At 53.2% G+C, this 20,323-nt stretch overlaps 2 protein-coding genes and 2 non-coding genes across 8 annotated transcripts; 1 reads left to right on the forward strand and 3 right to left on the reverse strand.

The window, feature by feature from the left end:
• The first annotated feature begins 616 nt into the window (after positions 1–616).
• Positions 617–1,890, forward strand: OST4 (oligosaccharyltransferase complex subunit 4, non-catalytic). 2 transcript variants are annotated; one of them, XM_032849588.1, is made up of 3 exons: positions 617–738; positions 862–999; positions 1,659–1,890. In XM_032849588.1, exon 2 carries the CDS (start codon positions 863–865, stop codon positions 974–976), a length of 114 nt encoding a protein of 37 aa, XP_032705479.1. In that variant the 5' UTR covers positions 617–738; position 862; the 3' UTR covers positions 977–999; positions 1,659–1,890. The 2 variants fall into 2 exon arrangements, with proteins under 2 accessions (XP_032705479.1, XP_032705481.1); XM_032849590.1 differs by having other exon boundaries at positions 658–737; positions 858–999.
• On the reverse strand, positions 1,761–19,576 carry AGBL5 (ATP/GTP binding protein like 5). Of its 4 annotated transcripts, XM_032849587.1 has the most exons (16): positions 19,314–19,421; positions 17,881–18,140; positions 17,471–17,642; positions 16,981–17,144; positions 16,244–16,421; positions 15,808–15,986; positions 14,926–15,382; positions 14,253–14,422; positions 13,798–13,933; positions 12,936–13,138; positions 12,090–12,304; positions 4,788–4,946; positions 3,608–3,714; positions 3,275–3,321; positions 2,658–2,788; positions 1,761–2,285 (listed from the first exon to the last, which is right to left on the reverse strand). In XM_032849587.1, the coding sequence occupies exons 2-15, from the start codon at positions 18,093–18,095 to the stop codon at positions 2,740–2,742; spliced, it is 2,451 nt and encodes an 816-aa protein (XP_032705478.1). In that variant the 5' UTR covers positions 18,096–18,140; positions 19,314–19,421; the 3' UTR covers positions 1,761–2,285; positions 2,658–2,739. The 4 variants fall into 4 exon arrangements, with proteins under 4 accessions (XP_032705478.1, XP_032705475.1, XP_032705477.1 ...); XM_032849584.1 differs by lacking the exon at positions 3,275–3,321; XM_032849586.1 differs by lacking the exons at positions 3,275–3,321; positions 19,314–19,421 and adding an exon at positions 19,555–19,576 and having other exon boundaries at positions 2,114–2,285.
• A 251-nt stretch (positions 19,577–19,827) lies between these two features.
• TRNAA-AGC lies at positions 19,828–19,900 on the reverse strand. Its single transcript has one exon. It is a non-coding gene; the product is annotated as a tRNA-Ala (tRNA).
• A 333-nt stretch (positions 19,901–20,233) lies between these two features.
• TRNAY-GUA lies at positions 20,234–20,323 on the reverse strand. Its single transcript is given in 2 exon segments — positions 20,234–20,269; positions 20,287–20,323. It is a non-coding gene; the product is annotated as a tRNA-Tyr (tRNA).

The raw sequence follows: 20,323 nt of genomic DNA on the forward strand, positions 1-20,323 counted from the left end.
GGGTTTTGATTCCGGGAGGGTCCGCCCTATTTCCGACGCCCACCTCCGGGGGTGGGGTGGGGGGAGCCAGCCCGAGTTAGGGAGGCACTGTTCAGATCACAGGCAGGATCCTTCCACTTGGCGGCCGTGGGCAAAAAGGGGGGCGCTCAGAAGAGGAGCACCCGGCCGCCCCAGTTCTCTCCCCATTCTGAGCCGCCGCTCACCAACCCCTTCGCTGCCGGGGCCAGGGAGGGCACCCTGAGGGCAGGGCCTAAAGGAAGCACCTGGCTGGGCCGAGCCGGGAAGCGGAGGATGGGCAGCTGCGCGGGGGGCCAGGCAGGAAAGGGAGTGGGAGTCTGGGGGTCAGGCCGAGCCTCTCACCCAGCTATGCCGCCGCACCCTCGCCCTAGCCCACCGCCGAGCTCCGGGTGTGTGGCCACGGCTCTGCGCGGGCCCCTGCCGCGCCAGCGGCTGGCAGCTGCAGCCAGCTGCACCCCGCCGGCCCCAGGCGCGCGTCTGCGGGTCGCCCGCCCCGCCCCCTATGGGGGGCCCGCCCCTCCGTAGCCCCGCCTGACGCTCCGCCCCTTGCGATGCGGGGCGGGGAGCAAGCGAGACGGCGGGGCTAGAGAGCCGGTTCCGGCCGAGCTGCCAGGTCGGAAGTGCCCGGTTTGGGCTTGCGCTTGCGCTACAGACTTCCGGGCCGGGACTCCTACCTCCAGCTAGTACGCAGACCGCATCGCGGGGAGCGCCGCTGATTAGGTGAGAGGCACGCAGGCGCGCTCCACGGCGCTTCGGCGGTGGTTGGTCCTGGGGGCGAGGACGGGTCCTGGCCTGGGCGAGGAGAGCGCGGGCCTCAGGCTCAGTCCCTCCTCCTCTCCGTAGGATGATCACAGACGTGCAGCTCGCCATCTTCGCCAACATGCTGGGGGTGTCGCTCTTCCTGCTGGTCGTTCTCTATCACTACGTGGCCGTCAACAATCCCAAGAAGCAGGAATGAAAGTGGCGCTTTCTCCGCCCCAGGTAACGGTCCGGGGCTTAGCGCCCAGCCCCCGGAGAGTGGAGTGGCGAGGCCGCGCCAGGGCCTGCAGGGTTCGAAACTTCAAATCAGAAAGTGTCGGGCCAAGCATAATATAGTCCAGAATTGAGCCCCTTTATCCGCACACAGTAGGGAGAACCTTGCAGTGCCCTGCCCTCTCCCCCTTAAACTGCTCCCTGCTAGAATGGGGGTGAGTTTTCTAATCCTCAGCTCCCGTCTTCATGGTACCCCTATGCCCAAGTTGGGGGTTTGGCTACAAGGAGGCACTGACACCGGTAGGAATAAAGGTACTGAGGATGCCATCCGAGGATGAGCATTTGGGCTCTTCACTTAAGTAGTCCTCACTTCTCTAAGGTTGTTCAGGCTTTTATTTAGAATTGGTGCGTGTGTGTGCGCGGGGGTGCGTGTGTGTGGTTGTAAAGATGTAGAATTCTATTTCCGTGTTCTGGGGTAAGGGGCCCTGAGTGAGCAGTTCGTTACTATAGACCCAAGTCCTAGGGAAAGGTAGGGGTGGGGGGAGCCTTAAGTGTGGGTCAAAAATGTAAAGGGGGGACAGGCTGGATGAAAGCTGATGCCTGAAGGATTTCCCCAGCGGAGAGCTGCAGCATTTTCCTTACCTCAGGTCTTTCCCCCTCTTTTCTAGGGTTCCAGGACATAGTCTGAGGCAAGATGGAGGGTATGAGGGGCCTTCACACTTCACTTCACCCCTCTACCCATCACAACATACAAAGCAACTACACCTGGATTTTTTCAAACAACTTTTATTTCCTCAAAGTCTTCCTTAACCCTATGGAACAAGAAGCTGCCACTGTGTAGGGCCCAGTATAGGGGTTTCTTTTCTACTCCCTCCCCCCAATATAAAAATATAGATATAATTTTTTGTGGTCCCAAAATCTTGTGCTATGGAGGGAGGGATGGGGTAGCAGGTTCCTGCTTTGTCCTATCTCAAGGTGACGCTCAGCGATGCCTCAGAAGAGGGTGGCTGGCATTCCAAGGAGTTATGGGTGTCACATGGAATCAACAGCTGAGGGAGGGACTAGCACATTTCTCACTGTGTTCCCATCTTGGGGCTATATACTGGGCATGAAGATTGAGGCATCAGACCCGGGGAGAAACAGTGAGTGGGGGAGATTTAGGGACAAAACAAACCTCAGGTTGGCCCAAGGGCCCCCCGCTGTAACAAATCCGGGACTGGGAGTCAGATAGACTACAGGAAATAGGAGAAAAGGCAGGGGCAGAGCGGGGCCGTGGGGGCCCGGCCTGAGGCAGCCTGCAACAGAGAAGAGAGAGGAATCAGGGTTATGAAAACTCTGCCCTCTTCTGCTCTGTTCGCTAGGGGCTGGGAGGTGGGGAAGGTGAGATGGGTAAGGATAGAGGGGTTGAGCATTGCATAGTGGGCCGATGCTGGAATGGACCAGCTCTGTGGCCTTAGGCCCTAACAAGAAGTTGTTTTCTTGTCTGTTTGGAGGGAAGACTGAGGCCATGATGGAAAAAAAATCGGGGACAAGATTCTTAATGAAAGTACCTTTAGTCTTTTGGGGGCCAGAGGGAGTAGAGAGGGAAGAAAATGATCCTGAATGGCAGAAATGGGAATGAAGGGATAAAAGTGAGGTGGGGTGAGGGATTGGACCCGGGTGCTCACCCTGGTGCAGAGTGGGGTCCCGGCTTCGGCTCACTGCTCTCTCTGGTGCGGGGTATAGGGGATGTGGGGCCGGAAGCGCCGCTCATCCCTCTGCGAGTCGGCGGTGAGCCCCGGCCCAACCTGGGCCTAGCCTGTGTGGATAGGGGGTGGGCTAAGAGGCTGGATTCTTCCATGAACTGTTTTGCTTCTGGGTTTGCTTCTAGAGTTTCCATGTTAAGAATGTAGTATAGGAGTCAACATAGGTATTGGGACCTTGAATTTCTGGGTACTGTCCCTGGCTGAGAAGGTAAGGCAGGTCACAGCTAGAGAATTCTTGGGTTCAGTCTATGATTCCTAGTCTTACTTAACTAGGAGAGGCAAAAGGATCAGGCATTTAACCTCCATGGTTGTATCATGGCTAACATCTGGCTAAATAGAGAAACAGTGTATGGGAAGCAGCTGGAGAATCGGTAGATCTCCCTCGGAGCCTTCTGTGCCTCAGCCCCTGCCAGAGCAGCTTAGGGTTCACCCATCCAGTGTCTGCCTGTACCCGGCTTTAGCCAACTTAGCATGGGGATCCGGACTGAATTGGAGCTGGCGGCACAGCTGTTCATAGGAGCAGCAACCTGATGTGTTACCTGGGGAATCCGGGACCCCTCCTGGCGGGAACTCTCCTCGGGCAGGTCTGGGCAGAAAGAGAGGAGAAGCTAAGGGCAGGGGCAGGCAAAGCCAAAGCTAGCAGGCTGAGGTTGAGGTATATCTGGAAGGGACATGGGTTGGAAGCAAGCAAGAAACCTGGCTGAAGGGACTGGGGGCAATGGACAGGGCACTCAGGCACGAGAGCAGCTTTCTGATACAGTCGAGGGGAGAGGCTTAGAGCAGTGCTGAGCATTTTCCCTCCCACTGCCCAGATGTATATTGCCTTGCTGGGCTCTGCCAGAATTGGGCTGGGGAAGACCCAGAAATGTTACCTGCAATCGTGTCCTGATACAGGGGATCCGAGGTCCTAGCAGCCCTTTCCCAATCACCATGACAGCCTCTGGCTTATCCCCTGAGGACAGGAGTGAGCAGCTGCTCCCTAGGGAACAAAGGAAACATATCAGGGTAGGGGACCATGGAGAAGAAGAGGCAAATTTCTTTAGATTAGGGTTTTCTCAGTATTGGGAATACTGACATTTTGGGCTGGATAATTCTTTGTTGTGGGGGGCTGTCTTGTGCATTGAAGAATGTCAAGCAGCATTCCTGGCCTCTACCCACTACATAGCCCTTCTTCTTCCCCTGCCCCATCTCCACTGTAACCACCAGAAATGTCTTTAGACATTGCCACATGTTCCCTAGTAGGCAAAATGGCCCCTGTTTGAGAAGCATGGCATGTTCTAGTCTGGTCCAAGGGCTACAGTAGCAACTTGGATCTTGAATCAGAGCCCATCAAGCTGAACCATTATGAATGTCTAGAGCTTAGAGTCTATCCCATCCAGATGGGTAAGTGTTTAAGGGTCAAGTCAGTAGCCAAGATGGTGGATCGAGGGCTACCCACTGAAGAGAGCGGACAGGTTGGGAGTTCTGAGGGAACTCTGAGGGAGTTAAAAGATGTTGGGCTGGAGTCTTCGGACTCATTCCCACCCAGTCCTCTGCACAGCTGGGGTGTAACTTAAAGGAGAGCAGGTGGCCTGGGTTTTATGTGGATGATGTGGTTACACAGCATTTGCCATGCTGACAAGTGAAAGGCCGATGCCTTTTTCATTCAGTTTTGTCTAATGTTGCCCAGCTCCTGGAGTGAGGCAGCTCAAAGTAGCAGGCACTGGGGATGTTCAGCTATGAAAATGAGGATTAAGTGAGGTGATATGCTTAGAGCAGTGCCTGCCACATAGTAGACACTCAAGGAATGGTAACTTATTTTATTCTACAAAGACAGTTTCCAGCTTCCTGTACAAGGGCATAGGTGCTCAGGGGTCTAGGATAATCCAGGAGGGTAACTGATGTTCCTGGTGTGCAGAGGGCTGCATTACATCAAGTCAAGAAAGAGGTCCAGGTCAGGGGGCAAGGGAGCCGAAGGGGCTGGTTTAAGCCTAGTAGGGAGCCTGGTCTATTACCCTCTGTGGCAAGATCCAAGGCTAGCCCACTCGGATTTCGGTGGCAGTGGGTACAGACCTGATATGCTGAGTGAACTGGGCAGCAGACAGGAGCCCATGCTGGGTGAAGAGGCCAGGCTAGAACCGGGGGCAGGATTTGGGGACGGGGCCAGGCTGCTTGAAGTAGGGCGATGGGTCAGTGGCTGCTGCCGCCGTCTCCTGTCCTGGCTTCGGGGCTCTGAGTGGAAGGGACACAGGAGAGAAAAGGGCAAATAAGCGAGGCCCTGGCACCCCACCGCCCTGCTGGTGCCCCCTGCTCAGAAGATGCCGGCTGTCAAGCTTGTCCTCACACCAGCAGCCCTCTTCAGAGGTAAATCTCAGATGGGTAGGAAGACTTGTGACATTTATTCCGGTTACCCAGGCCACAGCCAGCCCTCATCCACCTCTCTGGGGCTAAACAACCTCATTCACCTGTCCATTTCTGAACAGTTCAGTTCTCTTCCAGCAGAGATGTTACTGAGCTAGGCTTCTGAAACGGCTCCTCTAGGTTCTCCCACCTCTTAACTGCCCCTCTTTGTTTGCTCTTCCTGACCCCAAGTACCAGTGCCCACAACCCCCTCCCAATTCTACCCTTGGTCCCTTCCTGCTCTGCATACTCTAAACTCTCAGGCTGCTCTCCAGGCATTTCCGCAGAGCTACAGGTCAGTGTCCATTAGCATCTCTCCCTGCTAGTCTCTCCTGGCTCCAGCAAAACTCATTTTCTCCCATCCTTCCTTTTGTTTTTCTTATCTTGATGAAAAATGGGCTCGAAACCCTGTTTCATCTTTTGACTCCTTGCTTACATTTTGATTTGTGTTTAACCAAATGTGGAAAACACTGCCTCTGCCTTTGCTTGGATTCCTCCTTCAAAGGAGAACCTTGCCGTGGCCTGTGTCCAGATACAAGTCTCTCTCTGATTAGGCTTTTGGAAAAAATGCCCTGCTGGTTGTCCTAGCTTGAATCTGTAACCTTTTACAATCCATCTTTCACACTGGTGCTAGAAACTATTCCAAAACTTAGACCTGATGAGAAATCATTTGGTTCAGGCCAGGGGGAGATACTAAAGGTCTTTTAAAGGATAAAGTCTCAATCTTTTAACATGGCCTTCAGAGCTCCACCGGCTGTGGTTCCAGTCTACCCATCCTTGGTAGGATGCTGACTCGAACCTTCATACCCCCTGCTGTTGCCCCTGGGGCAGTGAGCCCTCTGGTTCCTCTACAAGGACTATTTGCTCTTCTGGTTAAACTTTACATGTCCCATCTCAAATGTCACCTCGGTGTAGCCTCCCTGACCATCACAGCTCGAATTAACTGTTCCCCTCCCTTCATTGTCCTTTGTTCACTTGGCTTGTAATTGTTTCTGGGTTTTGTCCCCTTAATGAAATAAGTTAGTCACCTAAAGTACTTAAGAATCATGTTTGGCACATAGTACTCAGTAAATCTTAACTAGTATTCTGCTGAAACCTGCCTCTCGAGTATAGAGACTTTGTCTTTTCCAGTCTATATATCCCAGTGCCTACAACATTCTGCCTAGAAAACCAGACACTTTAGTAAAGGTTTCATTTTTCTGGGTAGCAGACACCCTACAGACCACAGGCCGCTTCAGTAATCTCTGAGCTTAAGGACACAGGTTTACAACCCTGTGTGGCAGCTCGCTGGCCCAGTCCTTGTGGCTGAAGCCTCACTGCTACGAGCTCTGAGAGCAGATGGTGGCTGGAGTGGGTGGGGAAGCTTTCGGGTTTGGCAGGTCCTTCCTCCTCACAGAGGGACAGTAGGTGCCAACATGCTCTCAGACCAAATGGACTATTAACCTTCACGGAGCTGAAGTCAGTGAAGGTCCCAGGATGCCAGTTGGGCCCTAACAGAGTTAACGTGTATTAGATGGAAAACACCTCTAATTCAGGAAGTAGGTGACAATAACTTGTCCAGCTATACTGAGCAGTAGCTAGCAGGGACAAGGCTAATTTTGGAAGTCCCAACCCAGATTTTTAAAAATTGATTCTTAGATAAATAAGCAATAGGAAAAAGGGAGAGATTTCAGGACAGAAGCTATTAGCTTTGAGAAGTTTGTTGAGAGGCTGGGTACCAGCTGCAGACAAGAGTCAAAAATAACCAGACCTGTCAACTCTACGTCAGTAAACGACAACAACAAACGGACCGTAGGGTGCTAGTAAGAGGTGACACAGCAGTGAAAGACAACAGAAGTCAAGAGACTCGGCCACAGTCAAATAACCTGAAGTGTTACCCACCACCAATGACTTAGTAATACTGTAGAACCCAGGCCTGAGTAAATCTTCAGTAAAACAGTGGTATCAGGATGATGTCCAAATGACAGTATGTAATAGGCAGAAATGAACATGAACTTGATCAAGGATGGAAACCGTGAGTTTCTAGAGGATCCGAGGAATACCTACCTATACACAGGGGTATGCTGAAATCATGTTAAAGGATGAAGCCTCACCTATCCCCTCATCTATCCCACCTTACCTATCCCAGGAAAGGTAGGAAAGCGAATGAAAGCCTTTGGGACATTTGTAGGTTGCAGCAAAAACAGAAATATTCAGGAAGGTATGAAGCAAAATAGGCATATGATGTAAAAACTGTGTGAATGTAGGTATTCTGGGAAAGATACTACAGATACGACTCGAGAATCCTGCCCCTAATGAGAGTTTAAGGAAGGGAGACCACTACGGTTTAGGAGAGAGGCCTAATAGGGAAAGGATAAGGCATTTAAAGATAGCATTTTAACTCACTTAGATGGTCTTAAAACCTGGCCAGGCCTGCCTGTAAACTTGGCAGTGTGAGCACACAGCCCAGTTTCTCGTGTTTTGACTTCTGGCCCCTGGTATAATCCAGACTTACTCAGTCCCCACTGAGAGGATTTAAGGGAGGAGCCCAGCTCCGTTATTTCTTGGTTCTGAGCTGTAGTCAGTGGCTTAAGGCTGAGTGCAGAGGGATATGTGAATCAGCTTTGCTTCCAGAGGTTGTGAGACTGCATTTTTATGGTAATCAGCCGGAGATTTCATTCTGGGAGGGGTTGGTTAATCCTGGGGTGAGGGTCTGAGATAGAGGGGCATTGCCCTTTCCAGGGCAGGAGTCAGAATGGATAGTCTAAAGGTCTCACAACTTCGAGGAGCAGTTCTCTGACTTGGGCCTGGGTCTAGCATCATCCCCATCGAGACCTCTTTGGAACTGTCCCTCTGTGTAGCACCCTTAGTGACTCACTGGTATGATCACAGACCTCACTGATGCCCTCTGAAGGGCGGGAAGGTGAGACCAACATTTATTCGGCTCCCCACTTCTTGCCTTTTAGTCATTCAACAAGTATTTGCTGCACATTTAGTAAGTGCTAGGTGCTAAGGGAATAAATAGATGTGTTAGGAAACATGTCCTGCCCTCAAGTAAGCTGTAATCCGTATGCAGCGGAAAAAGTACAAGCGGGATGGTGCGGGAAGCGTTCTTCCTCCGTCCGTCTTACTTACCATGGGGCTTGAGCTGCTCAGCCAAGAGCGGCCCATCAGCTGAGCCACGCCATGGCAGAGGCCGGGAGAGAGTCTAGGAGTCACAGGTGGAAGGGCCAGAGCTGGGAGGGAGGAGGACAGTGGAAGGATGCCAGCTGACAGCCTCCACTTTGACCTTGCCCCTCGTCTTTTACTCTAGGGGCCTGCCAGATGGACCAGGTTGTTACTGAGAGACTTTCCTGAATCCACGGCCAGTACTTGGGGGAAGCACCTAGGGTGCACGATGCGAGAAGGCCTCGGCCTGACTCTGAGCCCTGGGTGCCCCACTGGCCTCCCCTTAGTCCTATGCCCCCCAGGACAGGAGAAGCCGGTGATTTATCCACTGTCCCCGCGCAGGCCTGCTTTCGAGCTCCGTGGGTACCAACTTTTTCGTATCAGTATCTTGCAGGCTTTGGGCTTCCCTGCCTCAGTCATGGACTAGCTACTCCTGTGAGCTCGCCCCCCTCGGCAGCAAGAGCGGCTGCTGGTGCCATGAGCGCTTCCGAGGCCGCTGGTTTGGGGCCTGACCGCAGAGCCGGGAAGGTGTGGCTCAGGACCTGCTTTGCAGCTGCGGGAACTGCAGTAAAGCAGCTCCCGGCCCCGTAGTCGGAGGGTGCGGGGGTCAGGGCTTCCTCAGAGGCTCTCGTGGCCTTTTGTCCCAGGAACATTCCCATTTTCCCCCAGTCTGCCTTAGAGGTTGGCCTTCTAAAATGTCACCCTCCAGCCTTGAAGACAGAACCTGCCAGACTAGCTCCCTGAACCTCTGCTTTATGTTTCTGGCTGGCTGCTTAGATCTTTTCTGAAGTTTTCTGGATAGCACAATCTCATGCTCTGTTTTGGCCAAGAAAGGATAGTCATGAATTAGTTCTATAGTTAAGTGTGATATGTTCTTTATACATTAGTGGAAAATTTCTCGTAAATTTACAAGCCAGAAAAAACCCGTTTGTCAAATCACAATCTCAGTTTTGGGTTTGGAAGGCTCAGCTGCTTTGTAGTGAGGTCTCGGAGATACAGGAGTTGTGTTCTTCCTATCTTGGAGGACAGAAGATGTCTGGACGTGCCAGAGGCCAAAGAGCCAGATGTGTGGAGCCAGGAAACAGCGCAAAGCTATAGGGCAGGTCAGCCGGACAAAGCTGTTCTTCTGAGGGTCGGTTGAGGAAGCCCAGTGTAGGCACCGCAGTCTGCACTGCAGGTCCCTGTCTCAAGCCAGGCCCAGTCTCCTATCCTGCAGGCCTCTCAGGGATTTTAGGAGATGAAGCAGCAAAAACTGTAGCACTTACAGTTGAGATTCCAGCGCTCTGACCTTTCACCTCCTTAAAGCATTCCTGTTTGGTCTCATCAGTAACCCCCTTCTCAACCTTCTGTGACTTTAGAGACCTAGTTTCTCAGGTCTTAAAATACGGATGCAAGTCCCCAGGTGTCTCTTAACTAAGACAGGTCTTTTTGTTCTGCTTCCTAGTTCGTTCCCCTGGGGAGAACTTCGCTTCTCACTTGTTTTACCTGCATGTGTGGATGACACCTAGATCCAACCTTGATGTCACCTTTTCTACAGGCTGGCTCTTTTTTCTGCCCGCAGGACATCTCCATATAGATAGACCATGACATCCAAGCATCTCTAGAATAAACTCAACATTTTTTCTTCCAGACAACGTCTTAACATCACCGTGACTCTTTCCTTTGGCTGGTAGCCTTGAAGCTTAGTCTGGCCTTCCACAATTACTGAACCCTGCCACCTCTATTTCTGATAAATATATTCATCTCTCCTTCCCGAACCCTGGTACAGCCATTAGTCATCTCACGTATAAACTAGAGCGAGGATTCCCCTCCCCCGCTTGCCCAGTACACACAGGCTGCTCTCCCATAAATCTTTCCTTCTCATCATTCTCTGGAGCACACAATTGTTGCCATATGTCTCAGTTAACTCCTAATCTTTGTTTTCAAGACATTTGAACTTATTCCTCCTACCTCTCTTCTCCTAACTTCTGTGCCTGGCTCTTTGAGCCAGCTAGGAACGTTTGCTTCTTGTCCTCTCTACAGAGCAGTGCTGGTCCTGGCTCCCATTCTCATCTCAGGCATCTCTGTGTCAGGCCGTATGCTACCGTCCATTCTTCAAAACCATTTCTCAACAGAACATTCTTTGGCTAATTACTCTTGAGTTTATCTACGACAGTGGCTCCCCAAGTCCCCTGTGTTTATAACGAGTGTGCGCTTTTATGTGCTGTTGACGGTCTGTTTTCTGTAAGGAAATCCTTAGTACTGAATATGCACCTTTTCTCTGTTATCTGGGAGAAGTAACGTGTCCCTCACTGAAGGAGCTCCACACAGCACTTGCACTGGGGTGGGCTGGGGTGATAATAATAATAAAATAATAATAATAATAAAATACTGATTAGAAACTGCCTAGAATCTTCCAGGCAAGACCTGGACCTAGAGGAATCTTTCCTCTTTCTCTTTTGTAGTCAGGGAAGGGGAATCTAGGATGCTGACATTCCTTCCTAGGAGCTATGAGTGAAAAGGTATGAGAGGCTGACAAAAAGAAAAAAGAAAAGAAAAAGGAAAAGAAATTAGAGGAAGTTTGAATAGTAAGAAGCTTGACTAACGCTGCCACTAACAGCTGTGGCTTCCTGGACAAGTCCCCCTTCCACGGCCTCTGTTTTCTCACCAGAAAAACAGAGATACCATCAACCCCACAGGGCCTCGTGAGGATCAGATGAAATATATATGTGATACTATTTTGTTCACTGTTTAATGCTATTTAAATACACGGTTAGTATTACTTTAATCTGTCCTTCAAACACAGTGTACAAAAGCATGCTGTCCCAGTGATGGGAGGATCTCAGAGAATGGGGCTTGGAACATTGTCAGGGATAATGTCTCACTGGTCAAAGCTGCTCCCTCCCCGTGCTGCCCCACCTAGTGCAGTCAGACTGCCACAGCCACTGGCCCAGTGCGCGCTTCTGGTATGCACCTGCGAAGCGCTAATGAGGACGAGTGCAGCTTGAAGACCCGAGAACTCTTAGCTCCAGCTGACAAGCCTCCACGCTCTGGCAGGATTTCTACAGCCCAGAGGCCACGGACAGTAGTGATTTGGCGGTTAGTGTATTTCTAGAAGTGGCAGCACAATCTCTCCCCACCACTGTCTGAGTCACTCCCAAGGAATGGCTCCACTGGCCTTCCTCTTTTTCCCTGAAGGCCCACAGTTCCTGTTATACATCTGAACCCATACTCTCATCAGGCAGGGTCTCCTCCAGCCCAGCCTAGGGCTACCGATGCACCGTTGAGCAGCCGTGGCCACCGCTGGAAAGGGCCAGACTGTTGTTCAGTAAGCCTCAAAAGGAAGCTGTCCGTAGTTCTTCCATTTCTCATTGGAAGAGTTAGAATCCTTCTGATACCACTTTCGGGGCAGGCTCTGAAGCCAGGAACAGGTTCATCCCACAGAGACGTTGGCTAGGGGGTCTCTGGCCCTACAGCGCTGTGGCTTGTGGTGTGAGGACACACGCTGCTCCCAGCAGGACAGACTGACGCCAGCCCTGCCGTGGAGCCTCCACACTTCAGCATGGCCCTGCTTCAGCTAGTGTTTTGGCCTTGGAAAGCCCCCTGCTCCCCAGCACGGAACGCAGCCCAGGTGCCCAGGCCTCCCGCCTGGGCCAAACACTCTACTGCTCTGGGGCTCGTGGCGCAGGGAACACCAAGGTCGCAGGAAAGGCTGCAGATGCTGCTATAAACTAATTTTATTGGTTGACCCCTTGGTCCCAGCCAAGTGTGTCTCTTCAAGCTCTCACTTCCCCCAGCAGTGCCCCAAACAACTGAACACCTGTTGCAGGGGCTCCCAGACTGGCTTACCTCTGACGGGGCCCAGCACCCGGTGGCTGACCTTTTGAGTGCTGGAGCCCAGGCCTGGCAGCCCTGTGGGTCGGCTGCCATGGAAAGGGAAGCTGGGGGAATTCTTCATCTGTGGAGAGTTTTGCTGGCTGCTGCTGCTGCCCCCAGCACTCGTGCCGGTGCTAAAACTGCGTGCCCGGCTCAAGGGATTTTCAGAGCAGGACACAGGCAAGCCGCTGCAAAGAAGCAGAGGCTGGTTAACCCCAGGCCGGGGAGCCTATGGCCCAAGGCCTCCCCCTGAGTCTGTGCTCAGGAAAGCACCTCTGGGGGGATGGGCACAGGGACTCGTTACAAGGGAGAAGGGAGGACTCTGCGTCTGTGGAGAAGGTGTCTGACCGGGGCACGGCAGCTGATCTCGGAGCGCCTACAGGCCCTTGTTTGCACATCGCTACTCTCACAGAGAGCATACTAAGAACTATCAAGGGTGTCTCTCAGCAGCTTGAACTCTCGGTGAATTCCCCTCTTATCCCAGTAGTGATGGCCCTTGGACCCTGAGGCGTTCCCCATCACTGGAAGCTGAGACCTTGCTCCCACCTCCACTAGTTATATTTAATTTTGGGCACGGCTCTGAGCAGGGAAGCCTCTGGCCTGGTTTTCAGATGCCCAGGAAGTATGTAGCCCCAGGTAAAAGGGACGAGGATCCCATTTTCAAAAAAATGCATTCATCTTACCAATTTTAATTTACTCTGCAATTATTTATGATGTGGTCCTTTTGGATGGGGAAGGAACACAAATCCCTTGGAACTTCTAGCTCTAGAGCCCTGTTCCACTTGCACACCCTCTCCTCCTTCACCCTGTGGGTCTTACCTGTTACTTTTGGGTGGAGTTCGAGAGCCTCTCTTCTTGCTGACACCCACGCTCACAGTGCTGCTCAGGCCTCGGCTGCTGCGCACGTGTTTTAGCATCCAGGCACGGAGGTTCGTGAGGCTGCTGTGCTCTGACAGCACAATCCGGGGCCATGGGTTGCATTCTGCCATGTCCAGAGCGGCAATGGCCATAGCTCGTCCCACCTGCAGGGGAGTGGAGTCTGGTTCAGCATCTGGGACTGCCAGCCCAGGCTGCTGGGTTGGGGTGGGCTGCACAGCACAGTGGAAGGGAAGGCGAGACCAGGCCTCAAATTTTCTCAGTGGGTGCCCCAAATTTTGTGCCAGGGTTGTTTATCTCAGCAGATTTCCTAAATTGTTCCCTAAACAATTGCTCATTGGGGGGCCCTCCTCCTTTACGGGCATGAGCTGGTGTGCTTTCTGGCTGGCACAGGAAGGAATTCTCCTAGCAAAAGGTGCCTCGATCTCGTCAGTAACCTGCAGCTCTTTGGATTTCTGTGTGCCCTGGGACCTAGAAGTCATTGAGACCAGCATAGAGGCGATGCCTGTAAGCCCAGAAGCGAACAAACACAGTATAAAGAGGAAGACGGGCTCAGAGGCAAAGACTCTGAGTCAGCTGTGCTGGGGATTCTCTGTGATGTGGGGGCAGAAATAGTGCCTACTCAGCCTCTCGATACCATGACCGTCAAGGCCTGGCCTTTAGACAAGCTGAGGGAAATAATCCCGGGGGTGAGATGGTGACACTGGTAAGCCTCTCTTCAGGGGACCTGAGTCAGGCCACAGGAGCGAAGGCCCTTCCAGACTTGGAGGTTCCCCCTTTCCCCACACACCCCATGTAGCCATACCTGCTCGAACAGCTCCACAGTGTATCTGGAGGGGAAAGCCGGAGGTGGCGGGGGGCTGGCGCGCCCGTTGTCATGGCAGGCGGCAGGGATGCTGTTCACGGAGCGCCCAGTGTTGTAGTTGCATTCAAGTGTGTAGCTAGGACACAGAGACCTTTGTTAGGGTCCCACCTCAACAGAATCGGGACAGAACCATGGGGGACAGCCTTGGTGCTCTAAGACGCAATCACTTGGAAAAAAGTGGATACGATCGAAATGCTAAGGCCCGACCTCGGCACAGCCTGGCATAGCCCCGAAGTCCCCACAAGACAGAGTCCCAGACGAAAGACAGTGATACGCACGAGGAGCCTGACTTTTGAGGAGGCTTGGGCCATCCTCTGCTGCCCAGACAGCCTAGACCAGGTGGTGTTTTCTCTCGGGGAGGTACTTTGTCTGCTACTCCCCAGCTTCCAGCCAACCTGTGGATTATCCCTGAGGCTTTGTGGATCGCCACCCGGCCGCTTCCCTCCTTTGACTGGCCGTCTCTGCGGTCTCGGGCGTACATGTTCTTCTCTGAGAAGTTGCAGCCTTGGAAGTCGAAGTGTGCTGAGTTCAAGGAGATCAGCTTTGGATACAGCATATTTTCCACCTGTTTGGGGGAGGAAAAAGGCAACTCAGGAGAGGCGGAAGGGAGGAACGGGCAAGGAAGAGATGGCAAGCAGGGGGCCGTGTGACTAATCCCGTGGCAGATACCATTACAACCATCAGCAGTAGGCGGTGTTCTGGAATTCTCACCGGATGCCTGACGTTATTTCCAGGTGTTGGAAAGGTACAAATCCACCTCTTTTTAAGCTCTTAGCTTCTTTTCTCCAATAATGCAAACCTTTCCTTTCCCCCTGGTTTCCCAAAGTCTAGAATAAAGACCACAGTGCTGACAGCTTGACCTTCGTTCAAAGGTCATGATGTAATGACTGAGACACAAAGCCCCACTGGCACCGCTTCTCGGCCCTTGGAAGCTTGTCGGGAGGCAGAATACCTCTTACAGCCGCAGGCCTTCCTGCCAAAAGGCCACCTCCCCTCTGTCCCTGGCCTAAGCTTTCTCTCCTGACCTGCCACAACCCCCACACTCTCAGGACCCTCGGGGATCCCTACCTGGGTGCTCTCGTCACTAAAGCTGTTGCCATACATGAAGCAGCCCCTTTTGGAAGCATGTCCATGCAGGTCCACATAGTAAGCAACACCACTCTCTTTCGGGGGGATGGTGTCAGGGGCTGGCTGCTCAGCTTCGGCAGACTGTTGGGGCACAATCCACACACCACTGGCCTTCTGTTCTGCTGGCTTGGTCTGCGGCCAGGCTTCAGGGTTGTCCCCATCAGATGCGTGCCCGAGGAGAGCTTCATTTTGGAGATTGTTGGCTTTCTCGAGGTCGGAAAGGGGCGCATCCACGGGGAGCTGGGGACTGTGCTGGTGCTCAGAGGGACTCTGGGAGTTCAGACGGGAGTGCACGTGGTGGTAGAGGAGCACAGCTTTGGCCCCATAGATGGCTGGGTGCAGGGCCACGTCGGGCTTTAGATACTGACGGTTCAGATTCACTCCACGCGAGTCTGTGCTATAAGAGGACAGGGACTGAGAGGGCTTGAGAGGCTGGGCCAGTGGGGAAGATGTGAGCGTGGATGGAAGGGAGACCAGGGGAGACGGACTTATAAAATGAGAGGCTCAGGCTGCATGAGGAAGGCAAGCGTTGAGGACCGGCCTTCTCCCTGATCTGCCGTCACCCCTACCACGGAGACCCAGCTAAGCGCAGCTCCCTGCACCCAGCGCAACCTGCAGCCATTCTAACTACTCCTTCCAGAGAGTGCCACGAGATAGGCCACCTTCCTTCTCTGGCCTCTGGATAAGGAGATGGGCTTGCCCTTGTTGGGGTGCAAGAGGACTGTTATACAGAAGTTCAAGGAGAGGCTGATAGTGTTTCACTGAGATCAAGGACACAAGGGGGACCAGAAACAATCCTGAAGGGCTGGGGAGGCTTCTTACCGGTAGTGGCCCCGGACCACACCATCGGGGTTCAACATGGGAATCAGCTTAAAGACAAAGAGGCGACGCAGGGTTTGGGCCCGGGGGTCATCAGGTCGAAGGATGAAGTCCAGAAAGCCATTGAAGACAAAGCTAGATGGAGTCTCCCCAGGGTGTACCCTACTGCTTAAGAAGAATATCTGAGATGGAGAGGAGAGCGGTCATTAGGCCAGTCACTCTGTAGCTCATGCTAACAGGATATGGGGGGTGGGGGCAGAAGAGCCACTGGATTTCCAGCTGGCTGAGTCTGCGAGTGGAGTGGGGGTGGCCACGCCTGCCTCCCAGTGCAGGCTAAGGCTGTGGCTAGGAGGCCCAGTGATAATGTGGCCTTAAGCTGTCGGCAGGGTCTGGGGCTAAGGAAAGGCCAAGGTACTATCTTTAGGCAATTCCCACTCACCCTCTTTCCTGTGAAACAGAATGGTCGGGGGGTGCCGGTATCAGGAAATAGCTGCTCTAGACGGGGCTCTCGATCTTCTCGAAGCCCATGGCAGGAAGTGATGGTTAGCAGATCCACACGAAGTCCATCCAGAGAATAGCAAAGGATCTCCCGGTGGTAGTAGATGGTATCCAGGGGACTGTGGGGACAGAAGTCATTAAGCCAGGAGAAGCTGCTACCATCCTAACAAGAGGCGAGCCTCATCGCCAGCCTAGGATTTGTAGGATCTGGTCTTTCACCTTAACTTTTGGGACCTTACAGTCCCTCATGATGTTAAATGAGGCTGAGGATCTGGGTGGTCTGCACTGCCAGAATGCAGAGTACGGGACAGCATGAACCTGTTTTCTCCCCAGTCTATGGCTCCCTACAATAGATGACTTTGTGTATACGGTTGCCCTCTGTTGGGACAGAAAAAAGGGTTTGCTGGGCAATGGCAGTACCAAGTTCTGGATAACTGACAGGAGCTGGGATATTAAGAGGCTGAATTGGGCAGGTGGACGAGCAGAATGTAGGTGGTGGTGCGGAGAGATCAAGGTCACACAGACCTTGATTGTCAAAAGTACCCAAGGTCCCATATTCTGTACAGAAAAAAGAACTGGGGATATTTATGGTTCAGGGCTCCTGGGGCAAATTCCAGAAGCGGCAGAGATGCTGTCTGGTCGGGGACTGTGTGGCAAGAGTAAGGACGGGGTTGGTACCTGCTGTGGGTAGGGTGGTTCTCCAGAAAGCGCTGGTCTAGCTGGTTTAGCAAATCCTGGCAGTCACTGTAGGAGAAGGGGTAGCAGAAGGCGAAGAAGGTGGTGGCCCCACGGCCCTCCACGAAACGGTGAACAAAGGATAACACAAACCGTGTCTCTGTCATCTGAGGAGCAGAGGAGGAAGAGGGAGGGGCCATTGGTGTGAGAACTAAGATCCTACTGGAATCACCAGGAACTGACCTTAAACTGACCTTACACCCTCAGCACACTGACCAGCTTCCCTCTGGGACTTTCCATAGGACAGTCGGCTCCTTCTAGGCTTCCTGAGACAGGGGCTTATCTTGGACTCCAGCTAGCACTGGAGGGAAAGTAGATACCAAAACCTGGTGTGCTGTCTGCCTGGGACTCCATATCGAGGCTAACCCCTCTTTCCTGTCCTTCCTCTACTTTTAGTACCCCAGTCTGTCTTTCCTCCTCATGGAGAACTTACCTCAAACGTGGGCCGGTCTCTAATTCGTTCCCAGCGTGGCCGGGTGGGCAGTGTGCGCACAAAGGGGGCCATGCCCTGGGAATACAGCTTGCTTTGCTTGTTCATGTTCATAATGTTGATCTTGATGAGTTTCCCTGGAGTTCCTCCCCGGACACTGAAGTAGAACCATGACCTGCAGGTTCCAGAGGAGGAGAAACAGGTCCCTGGATACTGAGGGTTGGAGACAGGGCACGTGGGACAGCTGGAGCAACTGAAACTGGGAAAGACCTATTCAGTAAGGAGGAGGCAAGGAGAGAGGGAGAAGGGTGGAGAGAGGAAGGGCAGAGATGGGGCAAGAGAGCTGACTGAGCACAGATTTGGGGACACGGACATCTCTTCTCCTTCTTCCCCCTCCTCTACTTTCCTCTTACCTGTTCCCATTCTCGAATTCTGTTTCAGCGCAGTCTGGTCGGGTCCACACGTTGAACTCGTAGTCAGGGGAAGAGGCAATGCTGCTGATGGGAGCTGGTGCCCCACCTGCTCCTCCTTCCCCATCGCTAGACACAGATTCCACCTTCTCCACGTGGGCTAGGTTCCCTGAATCAAAGCGAGAACTGAACAGCAAGCCCCCACAGCGCAGCTCCATGGTGAGGCCGGGAAAGCATCCTCCTGCCCACTCTGGCCCTGAGAGCTGGGGAAAAGTTGGAGGGGGAAGGTGTAGGAAGGAGAGGAAGAAAAATGAAAACAAGTTTTTTCGGGTACCTCCTGATAAGTGAAAACTATTCTAAGGGAGTGCTCTAAGAAGCAATAGGCTCTTTCAACCTCAGAAAAGGTAGAAGGGGCCTTCCGGCAAAGGCTAAGATAAAGCAGTATTCTGTCCCCACACTAAGGGTTTGAAACTGACCTAAAGGGACCCCATTTTACAACAGCTTGGCTATTCCAAAATGAAATACTCAATGGCTTAACCATGTTGAGAAATGCTAGATTCTAAACTTTTTTGCAGCCCAAAGGTTAGAGAATAACATTTGAGAGGTCACACTTCCCACACCCAGCCCAGATACACCCACCACAACACATGGCCATCTTGACAGATGGGCTTTTCTGGATCTCTGGTTCCTAGCCTGGCTCCCCACTCCCCAGCGCAGCAAAGCAGAGAGAACCAAGTTCCGAGTTTCTAAGTTTAAGTGGACAGCTGCTTCTCTCCGCTCCCCTGTCCTCACAAGTACCTACCAGGCACTGGGTCTGTTGCTCCCCTGAGCCCTGGAAGGGCTGGTTCTTCCTTTTTTTTTTTTTTTTTTTGTTACTATCTTATTCCTATTATGAAAGCAAGCTAGAGAACAGCAGCCTTTGCCAAGAAGACAAAAGAAACTGGGCAGAAGCCACCTGCTCACCTGTAGCTCAATTCCAGTTAGGGCATGGGTCTGTTTCCGGCCCCCTCCCGCCCTGCCAAGCACTAGAGTCCCTGAAAAAGCTACGCTGGCATTAGTTGTGGGTCAGTGATGGGTATTCTGAGTACCCCTAAAAAAGTGGCTGGTAGACACCCACTTGAGGGCAAGGAGTGGCTTCTTGACCCTCGACTCCGACAGACCTTCGTCTCACACTGACCGACCTCGCCCAAGGCAGGGTGGGGTTCGGAGGCATGGAGGGGCGAGACACACACTCTAGGCAGGGACTAGGGGTCAGAGGTGCGGCCACGGGCGTGGGGGTGGGGCCGGAGAGGCCCGGGCCGGGGGGAAGGGCGGGGTGGGCAGGGCCGGGGGGGCGGGGTGGCATTCCAGAGGGGCTCCGGGCTGAAAGGGGCTGACAAGGGGGCGGGGCCGGGGCCGGGGCCGGCGGGGCCCGCGCTCCACGCAGCGCCCCTCACCTCTCTCGGGGCCGGCGATCCCGCTCCCTCTCCCGCTAGCGAGACGCCACCTCGGGCCCCGGCACCCGGGCCCTCCACCCGGGACCCAAACAAAACCCGAGCGCCGCCGTGCCGGGACCCCGCTCTGCCAGGAAACAAGAAGTCTCTCGCCTATTGGCCGCGGGTACAGCTGGCTAACCGCCCAGTAAGGCTCGCTGCCATTGGTCAGCACGCAGGGGTTCCCTCGCGCGTTAGCGGGTACCTGAGCCAGTGGCGTTTGGGGGCTCGGCCGGCAAATCGGGCCGGAGGGTTCCACCGCATCTTCTCAGAAGACGGTTAACGGCCTGCCGGCCAGCAGGAACAAAACACTAAGTGACCAGGAACTAAACTGGAAAAGACTCACCTGCAAAATAAAAGGACAATGTGCGAAGCTAGTCGGTGCTCACCGGGCTCCTCTCTATTTCAAAACACCTTCCTGCGTCAGCGGATCTCCCGCTATTAAGGGATCCTCCGATGCGCGGGGCAAAAACCTGAGTGGAGGATGCGGGCATCGATCCCGCTACCTCTCGCATGCTAAGCGAGCGCTCTACCATTTGAGCTAATCCCCCGCCTGCTACTGGTTCTCTTCCCTTTGCCTTACAGGATGTTCTCGGCCGGTCGCTGACCCGGGGACTGTCCGTAGTTGAAGACGTTTATATAGCAGAGTACGGTGGGGTCATGGGCAAGATTTCTTACAGCAGGAGTATAATAATCACACGTAAGCAACAGTAATGCAAATTTCGCATCTAACCCACGAAAGCTGGGTCGGATACTGACTACGTACCGCATATGTGTTTGGCGCACAGCTGCCGTGCTCCTGCAAATGCACAGCGGGCCTCCGAGTGAAACTTTCTCCCTACGGGATAATTGGGTTAAACAGAAGCTAAAAATGTTGTACGAAGTCCTTCGAGCCGGAATCGAACCAGCGACCTAAGGATTGCCGCAACTCACGCCACTACAGTCCTCCGCTCTACCAACTGAGCTATCGAAGG

Source organism: Lontra canadensis, unplaced genomic scaffold, assembly GCF_010015895.1.
Source record: "Lontra canadensis isolate GAN:19392208 unplaced genomic scaffold, GSC_riverotter_1.0 scaffold232, whole genome shotgun sequence".
Taxonomy (NCBI): Eukaryota; Metazoa; Chordata; class Mammalia; order Carnivora; family Mustelidae; genus Lontra; species Lontra canadensis.